General features: G+C 39.6%; 4 protein-coding genes across 7 annotated transcripts in view; 2 read left to right on the forward strand and 2 right to left on the reverse strand.

Annotated features, from left to right (window-relative positions):
• wol (Dolichyl-phosphate beta-glucosyltransferase wollknaeuel) overlaps positions 1 to 19,585 on the forward strand; it is a 33,219-nt gene that overhangs the window by 1,903 nt on the left and 11,731 nt on the right. The window lies entirely within an intron of this gene.
• On the reverse strand, positions 633 to 8,657 carry LOC145736167 (dihydrolipoyl dehydrogenase, mitochondrial). The gene is made up of 7 exons (XM_081990453.1): positions 8,489 to 8,657; positions 8,022 to 8,168; positions 7,416 to 7,901; positions 7,133 to 7,357; positions 4,635 to 4,860; positions 1,055 to 1,332; positions 633 to 1,003 (listed from the first exon to the last, which is right to left on the reverse strand). The coding sequence occupies exons 1-7, from the start codon at positions 8,528 to 8,530 to the stop codon at positions 887 to 889; spliced, it is 1,521 nt and encodes a 506-aa protein (XP_081846579.1). The 5' UTR covers positions 8,531 to 8,657; the 3' UTR covers positions 633 to 886.
• On the forward strand, positions 8,973 to 11,104 carry LOC145736173 (uncharacterized). Of its 2 annotated transcripts, XM_081990460.1 has the most exons (3): positions 8,976 to 9,241; positions 9,427 to 9,528; positions 9,754 to 11,104. In XM_081990460.1, exons 1-3 carry the CDS (start codon positions 9,152 to 9,154, stop codon positions 10,297 to 10,299), a joined length of 738 nt encoding a protein of 245 aa, XP_081846586.1. In that variant the 5' UTR covers positions 8,976 to 9,151; the 3' UTR covers positions 10,300 to 11,104. The 2 variants fall into 2 exon arrangements, with proteins under 2 accessions (XP_081846587.1, XP_081846586.1); XM_081990461.1 differs by lacking the exon at positions 9,427 to 9,528 and having other exon boundaries at positions 8,973 to 9,241.
• On the reverse strand, positions 11,103 to 19,580 carry LOC145736161 (uncharacterized). Of its 3 annotated transcripts, none has more exons than XM_081990439.1 (12): positions 19,396 to 19,554; positions 19,122 to 19,341; positions 16,531 to 16,668; positions 16,340 to 16,476; positions 16,079 to 16,284; positions 15,800 to 15,978; positions 15,539 to 15,746; positions 13,457 to 14,110; positions 13,285 to 13,405; positions 11,665 to 11,832; positions 11,450 to 11,614; positions 11,103 to 11,397 (listed from the first exon to the last, which is right to left on the reverse strand). In XM_081990439.1, the coding sequence occupies exons 2-12, from the start codon at positions 19,335 to 19,337 to the stop codon at positions 11,262 to 11,264; spliced, it is 2,328 nt and encodes a 775-aa protein (XP_081846565.1). In that variant the 5' UTR covers positions 19,338 to 19,341; positions 19,396 to 19,554; the 3' UTR covers positions 11,103 to 11,261. The 3 variants fall into 3 exon arrangements, with proteins under 3 accessions (XP_081846565.1, XP_081846564.1, XP_081846566.1); XM_081990438.1 differs by having other exon boundaries at positions 15,800 to 16,005; positions 19,396 to 19,553; XM_081990440.1 differs by lacking the exon at positions 11,665 to 11,832 and having other exon boundaries at positions 15,800 to 16,005; positions 19,396 to 19,580.

Here is a 19,585-nt window from a genome sequence, read left to right on the forward strand (position 1 = left end):
GGTGAAATTATTGTAAAATTTAATACTGAGAAGGCACTTTTGGCAGAAAAGAGCATACTGACGTTACCGTTTAGGCAACCAGCCATATAAACTGATAATCAAATTGGCCATGACAAAATGGACTCGTGTACTCTTTTCTTAGAAAAATTGCTTTTTTTACGTTGAATTAGTGCGAAAAAGTGTGGTTGAAGCGTTTGCTGACTTGTTACACACTAATTTAACCCTGAACTTTTGGTGACCACTCCGCAACTGAGGCATTTTCGTGTTAATTTGCCGGAAATGCACCTTTGCCCTGACACAAGCTCATTGGGCATAACACCACGTCATTATAGTCTTAAAATGTTGACAGTGGCAGCAAAAATCTAGTAAATTGAGGCAAATACATACAAACAGTGTGGTTAAATAAGGTATTTTAGTTGTATAGAGCATTTATTCCTTTTATAATTTGTATCTGTCAGAAATTCCTTTTGTTGTGTGATGTAAGTGACTTTACCACGTGACAGGTGTATACAAATAATAGCGACTGATCACGTGTCTGTGTCTAGTTTCAAATCAGTGTCTTTCTCCTTGTTTGGCTCTAACTTCCTTAAATGACCTTTTGGGGCAATAAATTGAGGAAAATAAATAGGATCTTGTAATAAATAAATTACTTTAATCGTACACCGCATAGTGTGTATTTCAACGCCCTTAAAAAGTATTCATTTAAAACGACATGACGACTTAAAATACAACAACAAAAAAAAAGACTTATTTACAGAAGAAAACAAAAAAAGAAAGTCCCATTTACGAAAATTACGCGACCCACGTGGTTGGATGAAGTAATACTGGGTGTTTGGTAATGTTACTGAATTGCATTTTTCCATAAACAGGTTAACGGGCCTGTCAACTAAAAGTTGATTGGTTTGCCGAAATAGGCCATCAAGTTGGCTTCTCTAAGAGCTTCGGCGCAGGTGGGATGTGCGTGGCACACTCTTGCGACGTCTTCAGCTGACGCGCCATATTCCTACAAAGATGACAAGTCAGTGTTGTAGTGGAAAAAAAAGGGTGAACAAACCTGCGCCAACACTGCTTCGTTGATTAATTCCCCGGCACTGGGTCCGATGATGTGCGTGCCCAAAATTCGATCGGTGGTCTTGTCCGACAACACTTTGACGAATCCGTCGGTGTCGTTGTTCGTTTTCGCCCTCGAATTGGCCATGAACGGGAATTTTCCCACTTTGTAGTCGATCCCTTCGCTTTTCAGGTCCTCCTCGCTTTTGCCCACCCAGCCCACTTCCGGATGCGTGTAAATCACTGACGGTACGCAGTTGTAGTCGATGTGAACGGGACCACCTAAAAAGTTTATTATGTGACCACCCTGTATACTAAGCAACTGATTGATTCTATTATATACTATTTGTTATTGGATAGGAAATTTAATGAGGATTGCCAAAATGTGCTTAGAGCTGTCGTTTTCCTACTCTAAGTGGGTTTGGCAAGCACTTTTGTCGCTGACTGTCTTTTCAAATTGTGTTTTTGGCAGTTTCAACTTTGACACCACTTTTCTCCCTGACTGTACCAAATTTTGTGTGTTTTTTCAGGTTATTGGATAGGAAATTTAATGAGGATTCCAAAAATGTGCTTAAAACTGTCATTTTTCCACTCTAAGTGGGTTTGACAAGCATTTTTCTCACTGACTGTCCTTTCAAATTGTGTTTCTGGCAGTTTAAACTTTGACCCTGCTTCTCTTCCTGACTATACGTAATTTTGAAGTGTTTTTCAGCTTCTTAGACAGGAAATTTAATGAGAATTCCAAAAATGTGCTTAGAACTGTCATTTTGCCACTCTAAGTGGGTTTGACAAGCATTTTTCTCACTGACTGTCCTTTAAAATTGTGTTTTTGACAGTTTCAACTTTGACACCACTTTTTTCTCTGACTGTACTAAATTTTGTAGTGTTTTTTCAGGTTATTGGATAGAAAATTTAATGAGGATTCCAAAAATGTGCTTAAAACTGTCATTTTCTCACTCCAAGTGGGTTTTACAAGCAATTTTGTCCCTGACTGTCCTTTCAAACTGGGTTTCTGGCTGATCAAACTTTGACACCGCTTTTCTCCCTGACTGTACCAAATTTTGGAGTGTTTTTTTAGTTTATCTTATAGGAAATTTAATGAGGATTCCAAAAATGTGCTTAAAACTGTCATTTTTCCACTCTAAGTGGGTTTGACAAGCATTTTTCTCACTGACTGTCCTTTCAAATTGTGTTTTTGACAGTTTCAACTTTGACACCACTTTTCTCCCTGACTGTACCAAATTTTGTGTGTTTTTTCAGGTTATTGGATAGGAAATTTAATGAGGATTCCAAAAATATGCTTAAAACTGTCATTTTGCTACTCCAAGTGGGTTTGACAAGCATTTTTGTCGCTGACTGACTTTTCAAATTGTGTTTCTGGCAGTTTAAACTTTGACACCGCTTTTCTCCCTGACTGTACCAAATTTTGGAGTGTTTTTTCAGGTTATCTTATAGGAAATTTAATGAGGATTCCAAAAATGTGCTTAAAACTGTCATTTTTCCACTCTAAGTGGGTTTGACAAGCACTTTTGTCTTTGACTGTCTTTTCACATTGTGTTTTTGGCAGTTTCAACTTTGACACCACTTTTCTCCCTGACTGTACCAAATTTTGGAGTGTTTTTTCAGGTTATCTTATAGGAAATTTAATGAGGATTCCAAAAATGTGCTTAAAACTGTCATTTTTCCACTCTAAGTGGGTTTGACAAGCATTTTTCTCACTGACTGACTTTTCAAATTGTGTTTCTGGCAGTTTAAACTTTGACACCGCTTTTCTCCCTGACTGTACCAAATTTTGGAGTGTTTTTTCAGGTTATTGGATAGGAAATTTAATGAGGATTCCAAAAATGTGCTTAAAACTGTCATTTTGCTACTCCAAGTGGGTTTGACAAGCATTTTTGTCTCTGACTGTCCTTTTAAATTGTGTTTCTGGCAGTTTAAACTTTGACCCTGCTTCTCTTCCTGACTATACGTAATTTTGAAGTGTTTTTCAGCTTCTTAGACAGGAAATTTAATGAGAATTCCAAAAATGTGCTTAGAACTGTCATTTTGCCACTCTAAGTGGGTTTGACAAGCATTTTTCTCACTGACTGTCCTTTAAAATTGTGTTTTTGACAGTTTCAACTTTGACACCACTTTTTTCTCTGACTGTACTAAATTTTGTAGTGTTTTTTCAGGTTATTGGATAGAAAATTTAATGAGGATTCCAAAAATGTGCTTAAAACTGTCATTTTCTCACTCCAAGTGGGTTTTACAAGCAATTTTGTCCCTGACTGTCCTTTCAAACTGGGTTTCTGGCTGATCAAACTTTGACACCGCTTTTCTCCCTGACTGTACCAAATTTTGGAGTGTTTTTTTAGTTTATCTTATAGGAAATTTAATGAGGATTCCAAGAATGTGCTTAAAACTGTCATTTTGCTACTCCAAGTGGGTTTGACAAGCATTTTTGTCTTTGACTGTCTTTTCAAATTGTGTTTCTGGCAGTTTAAACTTTCACACCACTTTTCTCCCTGACTGTACCAAATTTTGAAGTGTCTTTTTAGGTTATTGGATAGGAAATTTAATGAGAATTCCGAAAATGTGCTTAAAACTGTCATTTTTTCACTCCAACTGGGTTTGCCAAGCATTTCTATTCCTGACTGTCAAACTGTGCTCGAAAGATTAGGGTTTAGAAAAGTTTTCTTGCAGTATTCAATGCAAAACGTGTTTCCGAGATTTGTGACAGTGGTCACGTGACTGCCTGGCTAATTTATCCTCCAACAATCACGTGACGTCTGTCACTAATGTCAATTTTTTTTCTAAAACTTTGCAAAAATCATAGATTTACTACGACCTTATTATTGGTTCATCAAATGCACTTTATAGCTTCACGAGTAGGATTTTGACAGCTATGACGTGTGGCCGCTTGTTTTAGTCTTGATTTGGTTGGCAGTAAACGTGGCAACCGTGCAAATTTGCATTGCACAAAGCTATAAAACATTGTACGAGTGCAAATCGACTAAGATGCACTTTAAAGTGAAATTTTGACAGTTTGCTTGCCAATTTCATGCTTAATCTGGTCGGTCAAATAGATGCGGCAACAGCGCAAGTTCCCTACCACGGAGCTAGAAATCTGCAAAACATTCTTAAACAACCAATAATCCGCGTAAATAACATCAAACGCATTTTGTGGCATCACTGGTGGGATTTTGACAGTTGCGACGTTTGGCTGTTTGTTTTAGCGCTTTAATTTAGTTTGTCGTAAATGTGGCAACAGTGTAAATTCCCCTTCCTTAGACCTATTATAAAACGTAAACGACATCCATTAACATCAAACGCATTTTACTAGTGGGATTTTGACAGTACGCTTTTGACGTAAGCAGGGAACAGAATTGTTGGTAGAATGTGACAGAAGTAGCTGACAATGGCGGGTTTCTGTCACATTCTATACGCCCTTTGGTCTCTTGCAATTTTTTCGTAACTTTCACCGTTTTTTGAGAAATTTCCCCCAAACTGACTTGCAAACAATTTTGATAGTAAAACACCCTGTATCATTTTTTGGCCCTCTTGGAAACAGGTACAGGGTGAGTGAAAAAACACATTCTTACCTAAAATGCCTTCGACGCAAATGATTCCTTCGTCTTCGGCCTTGTGCGCCAACATAGGCCCGTGAATACAATCTCCGATGGCGTAAATGTTTGGAATGACAGTTTGGAACACCGAATTGACGGGAACGCGGCCTTTTTGGTCGCGTTCGATGCCCATTTCCTCCAATCCCAGATTTTCGGTGTAGGGCCTACGTCCGACGCACACCAGCAGCACCTCGCATTCCAGCTGTAAGGCAAAACAAAAAAATTCAGTCGGTCACGTGACCTACAGAGGCTTTATCGAAAACTGTCACACGTGACCAACAAGAATTAATAATAATAATCACGCGACTTTCAAGATTCAGTCACATGACCTTTGCAGGTGAATTTGACAGTTGGAAAACAATAGAACAACATTTTAACCTTAAATATGTTCACGTGACTGCCAGAACGCCATTTCAGCATTAAATAACACTATACAAGGGGACACAAACACAAATTGATGGGAAAGTTTGAAAATTCACCGAAATTCGAGTTTTTAACTTAGAAAAGCCAATTTTTTACCAAAAAGTAGCTTAAAAGCTGTACTATTTAGGTCATTAGTGGGTTTGACAAGCATTTTTCTCACTGACTGTCCTTTCAAACTGTATTTCTGGCAGTTTAAAGTTTGACACCACTTTTTTCCCTGACTGTACTAAATTTTGGAGTGTTTTTTCAGGTTATTGGATAGGAAATTTAATGAGGATTCCAAAAATGTGCTTAAAACTCTAATTTTTTCACTCCAAGTGGGTTTTACACGCAATTTTGTCCCTGACTGTCCTTTTAAACTGTGTTTCTGACAGTTTAAACTTTGACACCGCTTTTCTCCCTGACTGTACTCGATTTGACAGTGTTTTTTTAGGTTATTGAATAGGAAATTCAATGAGGATTCCAAAAATGTGCTTAAAACTGTCATTTTTCCACTCTAAGTGGGTTTGACAAGCACTTTTGTCGCTGACTGTCTTTCCAAATTGTGTTTTTGACAGTTTAAACTTTGACACCGCTTTTCTCCCTGACTGTACCAAATTTTGGAGTGTTTTTTCAGGTTATTGGATAGAAAATTTAATGAGGATTCCAAAAATGTGCTTACTACTGTCATTTTCCCACTCTAAGTGGGTTTGACAAGCATTTTTCTCACTGACTGTCCTTTCAATCTGTATTTCTGGCAGTTTAAAGTTTGACACCACTTTTTTGCCTGACTGTACTAAATTTTGGAATGTTTTTTCAGGTTATTGGATAGGAAATTTAATGAGGATTCCAAAAATGTGCTTAAAACTGTCATTTTGCTACTCCAAGTGGGTTTGACAAGCACTTTTGTCGCTGACTGTTTTTCCAAATTGTGTTTTTGTCAGTTTAAACTTTGATACCGCTTTTCTCCCTGACTGTACCAAATTTTGGAGTGTTTTTTCATGTTATTGGATAGAAAATTTAATGACGATTCCAAAAATGTGCTTAAAACTCTCATTTTTTCACTCCAAGTGGGTTTTACACGCAATTTTGTCCCTGACTGTCCTTTTAAACTGTGTTTCTGACAGTTTAAACTTTCACACCGCTTTTCTCCCTGACTGTACTCGATTTAACAGTGTTTTTTTAGGTTATTGAATAGGAAATTTAATGAGGATTCCAAAAATGTGCTTAAAACTGTCATTTTGCTACTCCAAGTGGGTTTGACAAGCACTTTTCTCACTGACTGTCCTTTCAAACTGTATTTCTGGCATTTTAAAGTTTGACACCACTTTTTTCCCTGACTGTACTATTTTGGAGTGTTTTTTTAGGTTATTGTCATTGATTTTATGTCAAAACTATTTTTTTTGGCATGTAGGTCAGTTTGACAGAAAAATGTCAACTGTCAAAACCCGCTCCATAGAGGTATAAAACTATAAAACACACTTAAAAAACAACCGAATCCGTTTGAGGCTTTTGAGTGGTTTAAACCATATTTTGACGGTCACGTGACTGTTCTTGACAGGTGTCAAATGGCTTTTACAGTGTTGCAAGCTCGAAATTGCATTATCAACGTCACGTGACGTGTATTTTACAATTTCAGGTGTTACAACTGTCAAAAGTTGATTTAGCGACTTTTTACAGTTCAAACCGTATTTTGACGGTCACGTGACTTATTTTGACAGGTGTCAACTGGCCTTTACAGTGTTACAAGCTCGAAATTGCATTATCAACGTCACGTGACGCGTATTTTACAATTTCAGGCTTTACAACTGTCAAAAGTTGAATTAGCGACTTTTTACAGTTCAAACCGTATTTTGACGGTCACGTGACTCATTTTGACAGGTGTCAACTGGTATTTACAGTGTTGCAAGCTCGAAATTGCATTATAAACGTCACGTGACGTGTATTTTACAATTTCAAGTCTTAAAACTGTCTAAAGCGACTTTTTTCAAAAATTTCGTCATTTTGGACGTTTCCCATGAATTTAACAACATTCTGTCTTGTCCTGTCCAATCACAATCTGAAATCGTTACCTCTTCAGTTTTGCTGCTGTCCTTCACGTCCTGCACGGCCACTTTGACGACACCGCCCGACTTGCTGGCTCCTGTCACTTTAGTGCCCAACCTAAAGTTGAAACCTTGCTTGGTGAGAATTTTCTGGAAGGACTTTGACACTTCCTGGTCGATTCCCACGCCCCCTATAGTCGGCATAAACTCAATCGCGGTCACCTGCGACCCCAACCGCGACCACACTGACCCCTACAAAATTCCAAACCTGAAATCAATCAAATTACGACCAATCATAGGGCGGACAAACCAATTCGACTCCAATCACTCCAGCACCAATCACAATCAACCGTTCAGGGACACGTTTCAGTGACAAAGCTCCCGTGGAGGAGACGATTTGCTCCTCGTCCACTTCAATACCTTGAAAAGGGGTCACCTCGGAACCAGTGGCGATCAAAATGTTTTTAGTGTTGACAACTTCGCTGGAACCATCCTCTTTCAAGGCAGTGACTTGGTTTACTCCCGTGATTTTGCCGTGACCATTAATCAGCTGAACTTTGTTCTTTTTGAACAGTTGGGCAATTCCGCCCGTTAGGGCGGTAACTGAATTGGTTTTTTGCGCCATTAACGTATCCAAATTCAGTCGAATGTTGTCGCTTTCGATTCCACGTTTCGCCAAATCCCCAGAATGGGCCATGTGATAGTAGTGGGAGTTGTTGAGTAGTGCCTTAGATGGTATGCAACCCACATTTAAGCAGGTACCACCCAAAGTGGGGTTCTTCTCTATGCATACTGTCTGTGTAAAATATGCAACAAAATCAGTGGTAGTAAAGTGAAACAAAAAAGTGTAAATAAGAAATTTCATCCTCTACAAGACTGTATTGATGTGACCCTTGTGGTAAAGTGAGTGACTTACTTTCATGCCCAGTTGGGCAGCTTTGATGGCTGCAACATAACCTCCAGGACCTGATCCTATGACAACTATGTCAGCATCAGTTGAGGAGGAATAGGCACGATGGAAAATGCTGGCTGCTATGTTATGGTGCAACCTTAATGTACCCGGCTGAAATAAAGTTTTCTCTGAATTTCCTCACCAAGAACTTAACCTTACTACTGAAAATGACATTCAGTGACCTCTAAGATTAGTTACTCTTCATTTTTATCACAACATTTTGGTCCTCAAGGACTTGATAAGGTATTTAACATGGTATTGGTTAGTGTTTTATTTCTAGTGAATAAGGGTACTTTGGAATATAAAATAACTATGATTATATGGGAGTTTATGGTAAAAAAAGCTAAAAATGTCCTCAAACCGTCTACAACGGTGATATATTACGTAAACTGGGACTTTTCTGAGCCAACTTGGCCGGGTTGGTGACTTACCTTAAGTGAGCTGGCCATCACGTTTAAAATTTGAGATTGCATTTTTCACTGGTAGTTTTTACGGCCACTTTCGGGATTTTCCCACTACGTTCACTTGCCGGGGACGAGATTTTCTTGGAGGAAAGATTTTTCTTTGGAGGACGAGTGGTGAATTGACAGTGACAGGTCGCGGAAGGTGACACATGTCAGTGGTAAAGCGTGACGTCACTGAGAAGACATTACTAGAGATGGGTCGGTTCTGCACAGAAATCGAGTCCAGTGTTGCCAAGGCTGGAAAAATTCCAACCATTTGTTTTCTATCCTTCTCGAACATAACGAGTTGCAACAATGTCACCATTGCTTCTAATAATTCTTTAACCACAATATTGAATTTACCATATTTCAGACAATCAAATCCGCTCCGCCCATCTCTATAACGCACGTGTTTAATGACAGACCAGAATTTGGACCAATCAGCTTCAACCTCCTCTGTCAAAATAGTCCCCGCCCCGTGCTCCTAACCTAATAAAAATATTATTGTTTTGGAATTTTTTTGGGGCTTTCTTTGTTTTGTTTGGTGTCGTCCTCGGGGTGTCTTTATGGCTGAAAAGTGATTGCAAAATCTGTTGGGGAAGCTAGCTCAACAGCTAACTAGTTTTACTGCCTCCACAGAAAACCACAAACATGGAGGTTGGGGGTTTTGAGGGAGTGGATTTCCATCATCCCCTTGAACCTATGGTGATTATCAACAGCCAGGATGAGGAGGAGGAGAACGTAAGTGTATTGCTGAGTTTGATTTTCAAGCAATTTCTGTGTGTTTTTGCTTGGATAGTAAGCTTGTTTTGCATATACACAGTGAAACTTGTTGAGTAAATGTCACCCAAGTCCTTGGTTTTGTTTGACACATTTTGTGTTCATCTTGTCACACCTTGTACATAAATTATTGCCTGTTTTTTCAGTTTTTTACAAAGTTGCACTTACGTAGAAAGAGCAGCTTAAAGAGTAGCCAAATTTCGGCAGCAGACCGGTTCAGAAATCATTTAGGTTTTTTGAGAAACGAGGTAGGTTTTAAGTTTCTGAAGGAGTTTTTTTTTTCGGTGGTTGGTTAGTAGAGAAAATTTATCAGAATGATGACTAGTTTATAGTACTTTGTGTTGATAATTCCTCTAGTGGTATTAGTGTTGCAAGTATGGTGATTAGAAAGTTGTAAAATAGAAAATAATAGAGCATGATTTGTAGTGTCTGCAAAAGAAATTAAACTAAACCTGGCATCACTGTAATTCCAGTTCAAATCAGAGACTGATAAAACCACCTTTCATCCAGTTAAAATTGGCAGAAAGAACTCAAAAATTAAAGGCAATTCTTACAACACTACTGAAGAAGCCTGTCAACCGTACACAAAACGTAAAAGCAATCCATTGGAACAGTGCCCGATATGCAAAAAGTACTTCAGACGAATGGAAACGCACCTTTTAAAGCACAAAATCGTGGAAAATCAGCTAATTTGCCAGATTTGCGCAAAAATTTTCCACACGCAAACCAACCTGCACATTCACATGAGAAGTCACACGGGAGAGAAACGGTACGCGTGCACCGTGTGCGGTAAATGCTTCACTCAGAGCTGTAATTTGGTGAATCACGTGAGAATTCACACGGGCGAAAAACCGTACAAGTGTCCGCATTGTGAACGCGCCTTTACCCAGTCCGGTAATTTGGGCAATCACATTCGACTGCATACGGACGAGAAACCGTTCAAGTGTCATTTTTGTGATAAAGCTTTCGTGCAAAGCGGTAATTTGAATTCACACATACGGAATAATCACCAACGTTAATTGCCATAACCTAATAATTTACAATGATCTCATTTTATAGTATGCTTTATTTATATGTATATGTTTTGTTTAAATTTGCTTGATGGTATTATTGTAATTTTAAACTGGATTATACAGTGTGTTTCATAAAAGGTATGTTACATGCTTGCAGAAAATGTTCTATTACATTAATGACGTCAGAACTTTATTTTTTGAGTTAACTTTATTGTGTGACGTAATCGTCAGGTTAAGAAATTTGTCTTTTCTGGGTGCTTGTATGAATTTTCGTAGAAAAACCTGATATTTGTTTAAAAATTGCAATATTGCATCAGAAAGAGGGGAATTCAGTTTTCTTGACAATTGGCGAATACAGAAAAATTTAATCTGCCTGAAAGAAGAATTATTGTATTAGGTTCTGAATTTAGCTTTTCTTGATAATTGGCGAATGCGCCTAGTATTAGAGTTAATGAAGGGAGGGGAGTAATCAAAGAATGCGACAAATAGTTGCTATTGTAACATTCTAATCACACTTTTTTGAGAATTCTAACGTTATCACGTGACATAATAATATACAGGATGTCCCATTTAAATTAGAGGCTGTGAACTGAAATATTCTGGATTGACTTAATTTAATAGCCATTTTGAGCCAGTTACAGGGTGGTTCAAAATGTCTCGCAAATAGAACATTTTCCGCTCATTTTCGTAACATCCTGTAGAAAAACTGATTTACCAGATTTTTTATATTAAGACCATTAAAAGACTGTTTTTTAATGTATATTGTGTAGTTATTAAGGTAATTTTTTATTAAATATTCCAATTACAATAATTCGCTTTTATACAAGTTACATGTGAAAAATGTGTGTAAATTTCTGTGCAGTGGCTGGTTGGACCAATCACAACACTTTAAATAGTTATCACAGTTAGTAGATTAGCCAAAGCTGTTAAAATTCGTTATAGTTCACTTCAATCTATCATAGAGGGAGTTAGTGGGAGCTTGGGTCGCTGTCACTATCTGGGAACCACCCTTTAGCGCCCGGTTTGCCCCATTTAGCCCTTGCGGCCCCTCGTACCCGTCTAGTGGTCTCTGTAGTAGTGGTTCCACCAGGAGTTTGAGCCATTCTACGGATAACAAGTTTTAAAAAAGCATTTTTAAGCACTTTTTTCTGGGTACCTGCTAGTTTCAGAGGTTTGCCATGAACTTTCCGCCTGGTTCCCGGAACCACTGTCCAGTCTCACTCTTGGCAGATGGAACGCCTTGATTTTGGGACTTCGATGCAGTTTCGGGGTTTGTTCGGGTGTGGTACCAGTTTCGGTGGGCGTGTCCGGTAGGACCCATCTAAAACACCCGCAATTACCTCACTCTAGTGCAATTAAAAAGATTATAACCTTTCTCTGTCGGTCCATTCGCTAATTGAACGTCCTAAACTCGGTTGGCTTAATGATCGGTTCAGGTGAGACAAAGAGGGAGAATCCGGGGTAATTTGGCTAGTTCTGCCAAAATCAACTGTCATTTCTGTCATAGAGCGCAGATCCGCTTCACTTTTGTTTATTGACCTACCAAAAATCTTACTAGACTGGGGGAGTTTGCGTGCGTCCGTTTCGAGAGCCGCTTCGGCTCCAGTCGGTGTGCACGGTTAATGGAAGCCGAACGGTGTCACGAATAGCGGACGCACGCAACTCGTCCAGTACTTTTAGAAATTATCTAGCAAAATTTTTGACCCACCGTCGATAGATTGAAGAAGGATAGTATTCAATACCCTCGACAAACTTACTTACGACATTTGGCAACAGCGCGCTAAAAATATGGCCTACTTGATATTTTTTTCGTTTTCTGTCTTTCTCCCGCGCATGCAATTACCTACGTTTCTCTGTCCGTCACACGGTTTTCCTATGGTCGCTTTTGGATTTACCACACCTGTATGTATTTGTTTGAAGGTACTATTGTAATTTTAAACTGGTTTATACCGTGTGTTTCATAAAAGGTGTATTACATGCTTGCAGAAAATGTTCTATTACATTAATGACGTCAGAGCTTTATTTTTTTTGAGATACAGAGTGTTATTTCAGCTGGAATCAATTAAATTTTGTGCCTGTTTCTAGCTTTTTGACAGTAGTTGTGTGACGTAACCGTCAGGTTAAGAATTTTTGTGTCACGTGACAACTGTTAGTCTTTTATGGGTTCTTGTATAAAATAATTTTCCTAGAAAAACAATATTGTATCAGAAAGGAGGTTATTCAGTTTTCTTGACAATTGGCGAATACAGAAAAATTCTGCCTAAAAACAAAGAATTATCAGTATTAGTCTGTGAATTTAGCTTTCTTGATAATTGGCGAATGCGCCTAGTAATAGAATTAACGAACGGACGGGAGTAATCAAAGAATGCGACAAATACTTGCTACTGTCAACCAATTGTCACATTTTAATCACACTCACACGTGACATAATAATATACAGGATGTCCCATTTAAATTAGAGGCTGTGAACTGAAATATTAACCGTCTGGATCGACTTAATTTAATAGCCATTTTGACAGTTACAGGGCTGTTTAAATTTTTTTTTTTTTTGGCCACCCTACACCAGTGTTTGTCAAAATGTCCTGCAAATAGAACATTTTCCGCTCATTTTTGTAACATCCTGTAGAAAAACTGATTTACCTGATTAAGACCGTTAAAAGACTTTTTTTAATGTATATTGTATAGTACATGTGAAGAATGTGTGTAAATTTCTGCGCAGTGGCTGGTTGGACCAATCGCAACACTTTAAATAGTTATCACAGTTAGTAGATTAGCCACAGCTGTTAAAATTCGTTATAGTTCACTTCAATCTAACTTATTGACCTACCAAAAATCTTACTAGACTGGGAGAGTTTGTGTGCGTCCGTTTCGAGAGCCGCTTCGGCTCCAGTCGGTGTGTACGGTTAATGGAAGCCGAACGGTGTCACGAATAGCGGACGCACGCAACTCGTCCAGTACTTTTGGAAGTATTCTAGCAAAATTTTGACTCACCGTCGATAGATTGAAGAAGGATAGAGCTGAGGCTCTCGAATGCTACTGCCATCATCAGAGTCGTACTCCACTAAAGTGGGCAAACTACCCCTTCTGGGCAAAAAATATTTCTTGTCCGGTCCTGTTACATAATTGTGGTTTCACTCCATTTTACCGTACCACATAACCTTACCTATATCCTCAGGAGTTAAAATCCTGATAATCACATTCCACTTGGGGGGTTCGAAGGTATTCCTAAATCGTACGTCACGACTGATATGTTCAAAGTCCTCGCGGACCACCGCCTCAGTCAACATCGTCCTCAGCACCGACTCCGTGGTGATGATCTGCCTCCACTTCATTCGGTCCGTCATTGTCAACTGCGCATTGAACGTTTCCGCCGTATCAATCACGTGACTGTCGTCCGGTTCGATTGGCTGCAACACCCTGATCAGCACGCTCCAATTAGGCACTTCGGGGTTCACTTGGGGGACGTTGAAGATCCTGGACCATTCCTCGCGTTCATCGCTAAGTCGGGTGGTTTGTGTGGTGATTAGTTTACGTTCGGGCGTTTCGCGCAAATGTCCGACCAGTTCCGGAGCGGTTAGAGGGAGTTTGTCGTCGTGGATTTGCTGTTGAGGGGCCAGATTGAACTCCCTCGGAGGTAGGGAGGAGAGGCCGGAGGCGGAGGAAATGTCGGAGAAGTCCTCCCACTCGGGTTGGTGCGGCTGGACTGGGTTGGTTCTGATTGTCACGTCCCAGATTTGTGGTGGGAGCGGTTTGGGTTCCGTGTGGTACTCGGTTATTTGACGTTTGTGATGGTCGATGTCTTCGATTGTTTTCTTTTCTGTCAATTTTTTGAGTGATTTTATGATGACAGTATATAATTTAAAAAATACATACAATTTAGGTTAGGTTAGATAGGAAAATATTGTTGGTTTATCAGTTACTTTTCCCTTTGCCAAAGCTTGTTCAGCTCAGTAGGCTTTTAGAAAGCAAACAGAACCTGTGAAGACTAGGAGAAGCCAAACACCAAAAAAAATCACCTTTTGGGCAAAAAGAACTTCAAGAAACCAGGAGAATTTCAGGAAACCTTCGAACCATCAAAATATTACTTGCAAGACATCTTCTTGGGTAAAAAGGACCTGTGAAGACCAGAAAAAGCCCAAGAAGCCTCCAAACGCATAGAAGGAGACTTTTTTTAGGAAAAAGAACCTGGAGAAGCCCAAAAAGGCTCCAACCAGCCAAATCATGACTTCTAAGTCGTTTTCTTAGTTAACAAGAACCTGAGAAGGCTTACGGAAGTTCAAGAAGCCTCCAAACACCTAAAAATTACTTTCAAGTAGTTTTTCTCAGAGAAAAGAAGCTCTGAAGACCAGGAAAAGCCCAGGAAGCTTCCAAACACCTAAAAAATGACTTTCAAGGTGGTTTTTTGACCAAAAAGAACCTGTAAAGACCAGGAGAAGCACAGAAAGCCTCTAAACACCTGAAAAATGACTTTCAAGTAGTTTTTCTCAGAGAAAAGAAGCTCTGAAGACCAGGAGAAGCCCAGGAAGTGTCCAAACTCCTAAAAAATGACTTTCAAGAAGGTTTTTGGAGCAAAAAGAACCTGTGAAGACCAGGAGAAGCCCAGGAAGCCTCCAAACTCCTAAAAAATGACTTTCAAGTAGTTTTTTGAGAGAAAAGAACTTGGGAAGACCAGGAGAAACCCAGGAAGCCTCCAAACTCCTAAAAAATGACTTTCAAGATGGTTTTTTGACCAAAAAGAACCTGTGAAGACCAGGAGAAGCCCAGGAAGCCTCCAAACACGTAAAAAATGACTTTCAAGTAGTTTTTTGAGAGAAAAGAACTTGGGAAGACCAGGAGAAGCCCAGGAAGCCTCCAAACTCCTAAAAAATGACTTTCAAGATGGTTTTTTGACCAAAAAGAACCTGTAAAGAGCCGGAGAAGCCCAGGAATCCTCTAAGCACCTAAAAAATGACTTTGAAATAGTTTTTTTGAGAGAAAAGAACTTGGGAAGACCAGGAGAAGCCCAGGAAGCCTCCAAACTCCTAAAAAATGACTTTGAAATAGTTTTTTTGAGAGAAAAGAACTTGGGAAGACCAGGAGAAGCCCAGGAAGCCTCCAAACTCCTAAAAAATGACGTTCAAGTAGATTTTTGGGATAAAAGAACTTGAGAAGCCCAGGAAGCCTAAACCTATCCTAATATCCCTTATTTTTTAAACAAAAAAAAATAGAAAATGGTTATTTTTAAGACAATTTAAGCATTTTTTACCTTGAATTGTTCTCAAGAAAACGTCATCAACATAATGCTCCCTAATGTCGGGCAGGCGGATAATCTGGGGTGGTTGCACCATTTCCATTACCTCCTCCTCGATAATTGGCTGGGCGATAATGCTCTCGCTTCTGCTGCTTTTACTGTCTGTCAAACTGAGCGGCGGAGAGGGCGCCGGCGCTCTCCTCACTTTCACTTGAACGTCAAACTGGAAAAAAAAACAAATTACCGGATGACGTTGACGTGACAGATTTGACAGACTTTGGGAGAGTCCTCCTTCACCGCCATTGGCAGCCGGGGCACCGTGCTGGGCGTGGCAGTAAACTGTTCCACTTGCGGTTCCTGAGTGTAATCGTAGGCGTCGCTGGAGAAGCTCGCGTTTTCTTGCACTGTCGGTAATTCTTCGATTTCAGACGGCGATTCCCCGGGGTATTCCGAGCCTGAGGAGTCTTGAATTGGAGCTAAAGCTTGGTGGGGGGTGCAAAGTGCAAATTAAACGCCCCGAAAGTGCAATTTACTGTGCAAAGAATGGACGCTTACCTATCGAGCTGTCTGAGAGTTTTTCAATGTCGCTTCCGTCTGGAGTGGCTGTTCGAATGACAGTGACAGGACGTCTGCGCAGACAAAGATAGGAAGCGGCCAGACCTAAGAGGAACAAGGACAGAAAGAGAATCCCGCATATAATGAGCAACACCGGTAAGGGTGAAAGGGGGCTGCGTTGAGCTGGTGCCACCACCTCCTCGGTTCTGGAAAAACACACTTTTAACACCTTTACGCCCTTTTTTGATTGAACTTGCTTACTTAAAGGGAAGCAGTTCCGGTTCAACCACGATAGGAGGAGGATAGCGGCACACAATGGTAATAGTTTCGTCTCCTTCCATTTCCAATCCGGGATGGAAACGCACCACGATGTTATTCGTGAAAACCCGTTGAGGTTCCTGCGGGAAAAACCTCACTAACACGACACCAAAAAGCGGACAAACTTGGCAAACCTGCTTGGTTCCGCACCCTTTCAAAGGCAACTCCAAGTCGTACTTCAGGGCGCCGTTACCCGAAATTTGACAGGCCGAATTGCGGTCGAAATCGGCGTACACCGTACCGTAGAATGGCTCCTTAAACTTCATCTCAATCTAGAATATATCACAGGGTGGTGAAAAGTACATTTCAAACGCCTCTGTAAGTGGCAAAATAACCGGGTTACTGACGTTGATAAGCGGCGACTGTCAAATTGGAACTAAACTGTCTTTCGATTAAATTACTTGACGTTTTCCCTGTCAAGTGTCACTTAAATTTCTGTAATCAACTGTCACATGTCAGGGGGGGGGGGGATTTCATTCATTTCAGGGCCGTAATCAACCCAAATGTCGGTCGGTGACTTGCAGAGATGTAAAAGCGGTAATTTTCGGGTCGAAAAATGTCTATTTTTGGAAATTTTCCGGAAAATTACTTAAATAAATATTTTCCTTGATAGGGAACTGTCAAACTTGTCATTCTTATTGTCAAACTAACCGAATTTTTGGAATCTACGTCAAATTCTAGGCCTACTTGATGTAAAATGTTTTTATCGATATTCAATTGTTTTTGCTGTGGCAGCCTTACTTTGAGAAAGCAGAAATTCGCAATTTGAGCGAGATTTTGGTGCACTCGTCCGGAAAATCGTCCATAACTCGCTTATTTGAAACACCCTGCATAAACACACTGTATAACAAAAGAAAGCTAATGAACGGGGCTATCACGTGACGTTGAGCGGGCACCGCTAAGTTGTCCCGTCTAGCCGCTAGAGGGCGTCAAAGTTGACTCTCGATTTTTGTAGTTTTTACTCAATATCTCAAGAACGTTTCAGGTTAGAGGTCTGAAATTTTTACCACAAATGCACCTAGATGGGATGCAACTTTTACCTTCTATACACTTTTTTAGTACGATGCACCGTTTTACCTTGAAAAATTAAAAACTAGAATTGTCAAGAAATTTCAAGGGTCATACCTTCTGATTTTTTTCAGAAAATTTTTTATTTTCAAAATTAACCTCAACTGCCTAAATATCTTCAGGTTAATGGTACAAAAATGACGTAAAGTGTCATTTGTCAAAATGTCATTTTGCTAGGGTGCCACGCCCTAAAGTGTCAAAATTGACACAATTTCAAGGTCATCTCCGAAACGGTGCCAGTTGGAGCAAAATGGACGTCAGATTTGTGTTCTCCAGGTTGAAATTAGTTAAAAAAATCACTTTGAGTAAAATCCAAAACGGTCACCGTTAGTATAGTAGGCCCAGAAAATCCCTAATTTAGATTAAAATTCCGTGCACTTTTCCAGAAAATCGTCCATAACTCGCTTATTTGAAACACACTGTATAAAACCACCGTCTCACAAAAGAAAGCTAATGAACGGGGCTATCACGTGACGTTGAGCGGGCACGGCTAAGTTGTCCCGTTTAGCCGCCAGAGGGCGTCAAAGTTGACTCTCGTTTTTTTACAGTTTTTGCTCAATATCTCAAGAACGTTTCAGGTTAGAGGTCTGAAATTTGTATCACAAATGCACCTAGATGGGATGCAACTTTTACCTTCTATACACTTTTTTGGTACCTTGCACCGTTTGACCTTGAAAAATTAAAAACTAGAATTGTCAAGAAATTTCAAGGGTCATACCTTCTGATTTTTTTCAGAAAATTTTTTATTTTCAAAATTAACCTCAACTGCCTAAATATCTTCAGGTTAATGGTACAAAAATGACGTAAAGTGTCATTTGTAAAAATGGCATTTTGCAAGGGTGCCACGCCCTAAAAAGCGTCAAAATTGACATAATTTCTAAGTCATTTCGGAAACGGTGCCAGTTAGCGCAAAATGGACGTCAGATTTGTGTTCCCCAAATTCAAATTAGTTTTAAAAATCACTCTGATTAAAGGAAAATCCAAAATGGTCGCCGTTAGTATAGTAGGCCCAAAAAATCCCTAATTTAGATTCAATTTTAGTTATTTTTTTCAGCTTATTTGAAACACCCTGTATAAAACCACCGTCTCACAAAAGAAAGCTAATGAACGGGGCTATCACGTGACGTTGAGCGGGCACGGCTAAGTTGTCCCGTTTAGCCGCCAGAGGGCGTCAAAGTTGACTCTCTCGTTTTTTTACAGTTTTTGCTCAATATCTCAAGAACGTTTCAGGTTAGAGGTCTAAAATTTTTACCACAAATGCACCTAGATGGGATGCAACTTTTACCTTCTATACACTTTTTTGGTACCATGCACCGTTTTACCTTGAAAAATTAAAAACTAGAATTGTCAAGAATTTTCAAGCAAAAAATTTTACTTCAGGTAAATTATTTTTAAATTTTCTGGAAAAATTTCCATAAAATTAATTTTCCGGAAATTTTACATCCCTGGTGACTTGTCAGTTTGCAATTATTTGACATTTTCACCGTGTAGACACTATAAAGATTAGTCAAACGTACATTTCGAGGACTTTCTAGTGATATCACCCTGTACATGGCAAAACAAGCGTTAACTCAGTCATTTGACACTAGAGGTTAGGTTAGAAAACATTTTGAGAACTTTGAGGGTGTTAAAATATACAGGGTGGTTTTAAAATTACCTGCATAGAACCAGCTGCGCAGTTCAGGTCAGCTTTCGTCTTGTTCAGGTTGATTAAGGGGCTGAGATCGTCCAATTGAGTGACTTTACCCCCCAGTATTGCCTCAGGAGGCAGTCCCTCACCAATATAAGCAATATTGTTCGCCTGGTCCGCATAGTTTGATTGAGGGAAGGCGCAAGACAGTACCGGAAGGAGTGCCAGCCATAAAACTGTCATTTTACTGTCAAATGCATAAAATCAGTTGGTTGTTTCGTCATAGCACTCTGTGACTTACTCTGACTGCTTAATTGCCTAGAAATTGCACTAAAATGACACTTTTTCTCCCGTAAACCTCCTGAAACCAACTGAAACGGTTTTACTTTTTCACCTGAAAGATCATTGGGCGAAACGCCTTGGGATGACCATAAGTGTAAAACAAAAACCCACGCTCTAATGGCGCAAAAAAAATTATAAACCTTTTTCAT

This window comes from Ips typographus, linkage group LG12 (assembly GCF_016097725.1).
Source record: "Ips typographus isolate SLU linkage group LG12, UJ_Ityp_2.0, whole genome shotgun sequence".
In the NCBI taxonomy this organism is placed as follows: Eukaryota; Metazoa; Arthropoda; class Insecta; order Coleoptera; family Curculionidae; genus Ips; species Ips typographus.

What these genes read in the sequence shown, in the direction of transcription:
- LOC145736167 (XM_081990453.1), bottom strand. Translation starts at nt 8,530, where the DNA reads ATGCAATCTCAAATTTTAAACGTGATGGCCAGCTCACTTAAG. An exon ending in CTGCCCAACTGGGCATGAAA is followed by an intron (nt 7,902 to 8,021) that starts GTAAGTCACTCA and finishes TATTTTACACAG; the next exon opens with ACAGTATGCATAGAGAAGAA. An exon ending in ACAGCAGCAAAACTGAAGAG is followed by an intron (nt 4,861 to 7,132) that starts GTAACGATTTCA and finishes TTTGCCTTACAG; the next exon opens with CTGGAATGCGAGGTGCTGCT.
- LOC145736173 (XM_081990460.1), top strand. Translation starts at nt 9,152, where the DNA reads ATGGAGGTTGGGGGTTTTGAGGGAGTGGATTTCCATCATCCCCTTGAA. An exon ending in AGGATGAGGAGGAGGAGAAC is followed by an intron (nt 9,242 to 9,426) that starts GTAAGTGTATTG and finishes CTGTTTTTTCAG; the next exon opens with TTTTTTACAAAGTTGCACTT. An exon ending in TAGGTTTTTTGAGAAACGAG is followed by an intron (nt 9,529 to 9,753) that starts GTAGGTTTTAAG and finishes CTGTAATTCCAG; the next exon opens with TTCAAATCAGAGACTGATAA.
- LOC145736161 (XM_081990438.1), bottom strand. Translation starts at nt 19,337, where the DNA reads ATGACAGTTTTATGGCTGGCACTCCTTCCGGTACTGTCTTGCGCCTTC. An exon ending in AAGGGTGCGGAACCAAGCAG is followed by an intron (nt 16,477 to 16,530) that starts GTTTGCCAAGTT and finishes TTTTTCCCGCAG; the next exon opens with GAACCTCAACGGGTTTTCAC. An exon ending in TGAAGGAGGACTCTCCCAAA is followed by an intron (nt 15,747 to 15,799) that starts GTCTGTCAAATC and finishes TTTTTTTTCCAG; the next exon opens with TTTGACGTTCAAGTGAAAGT.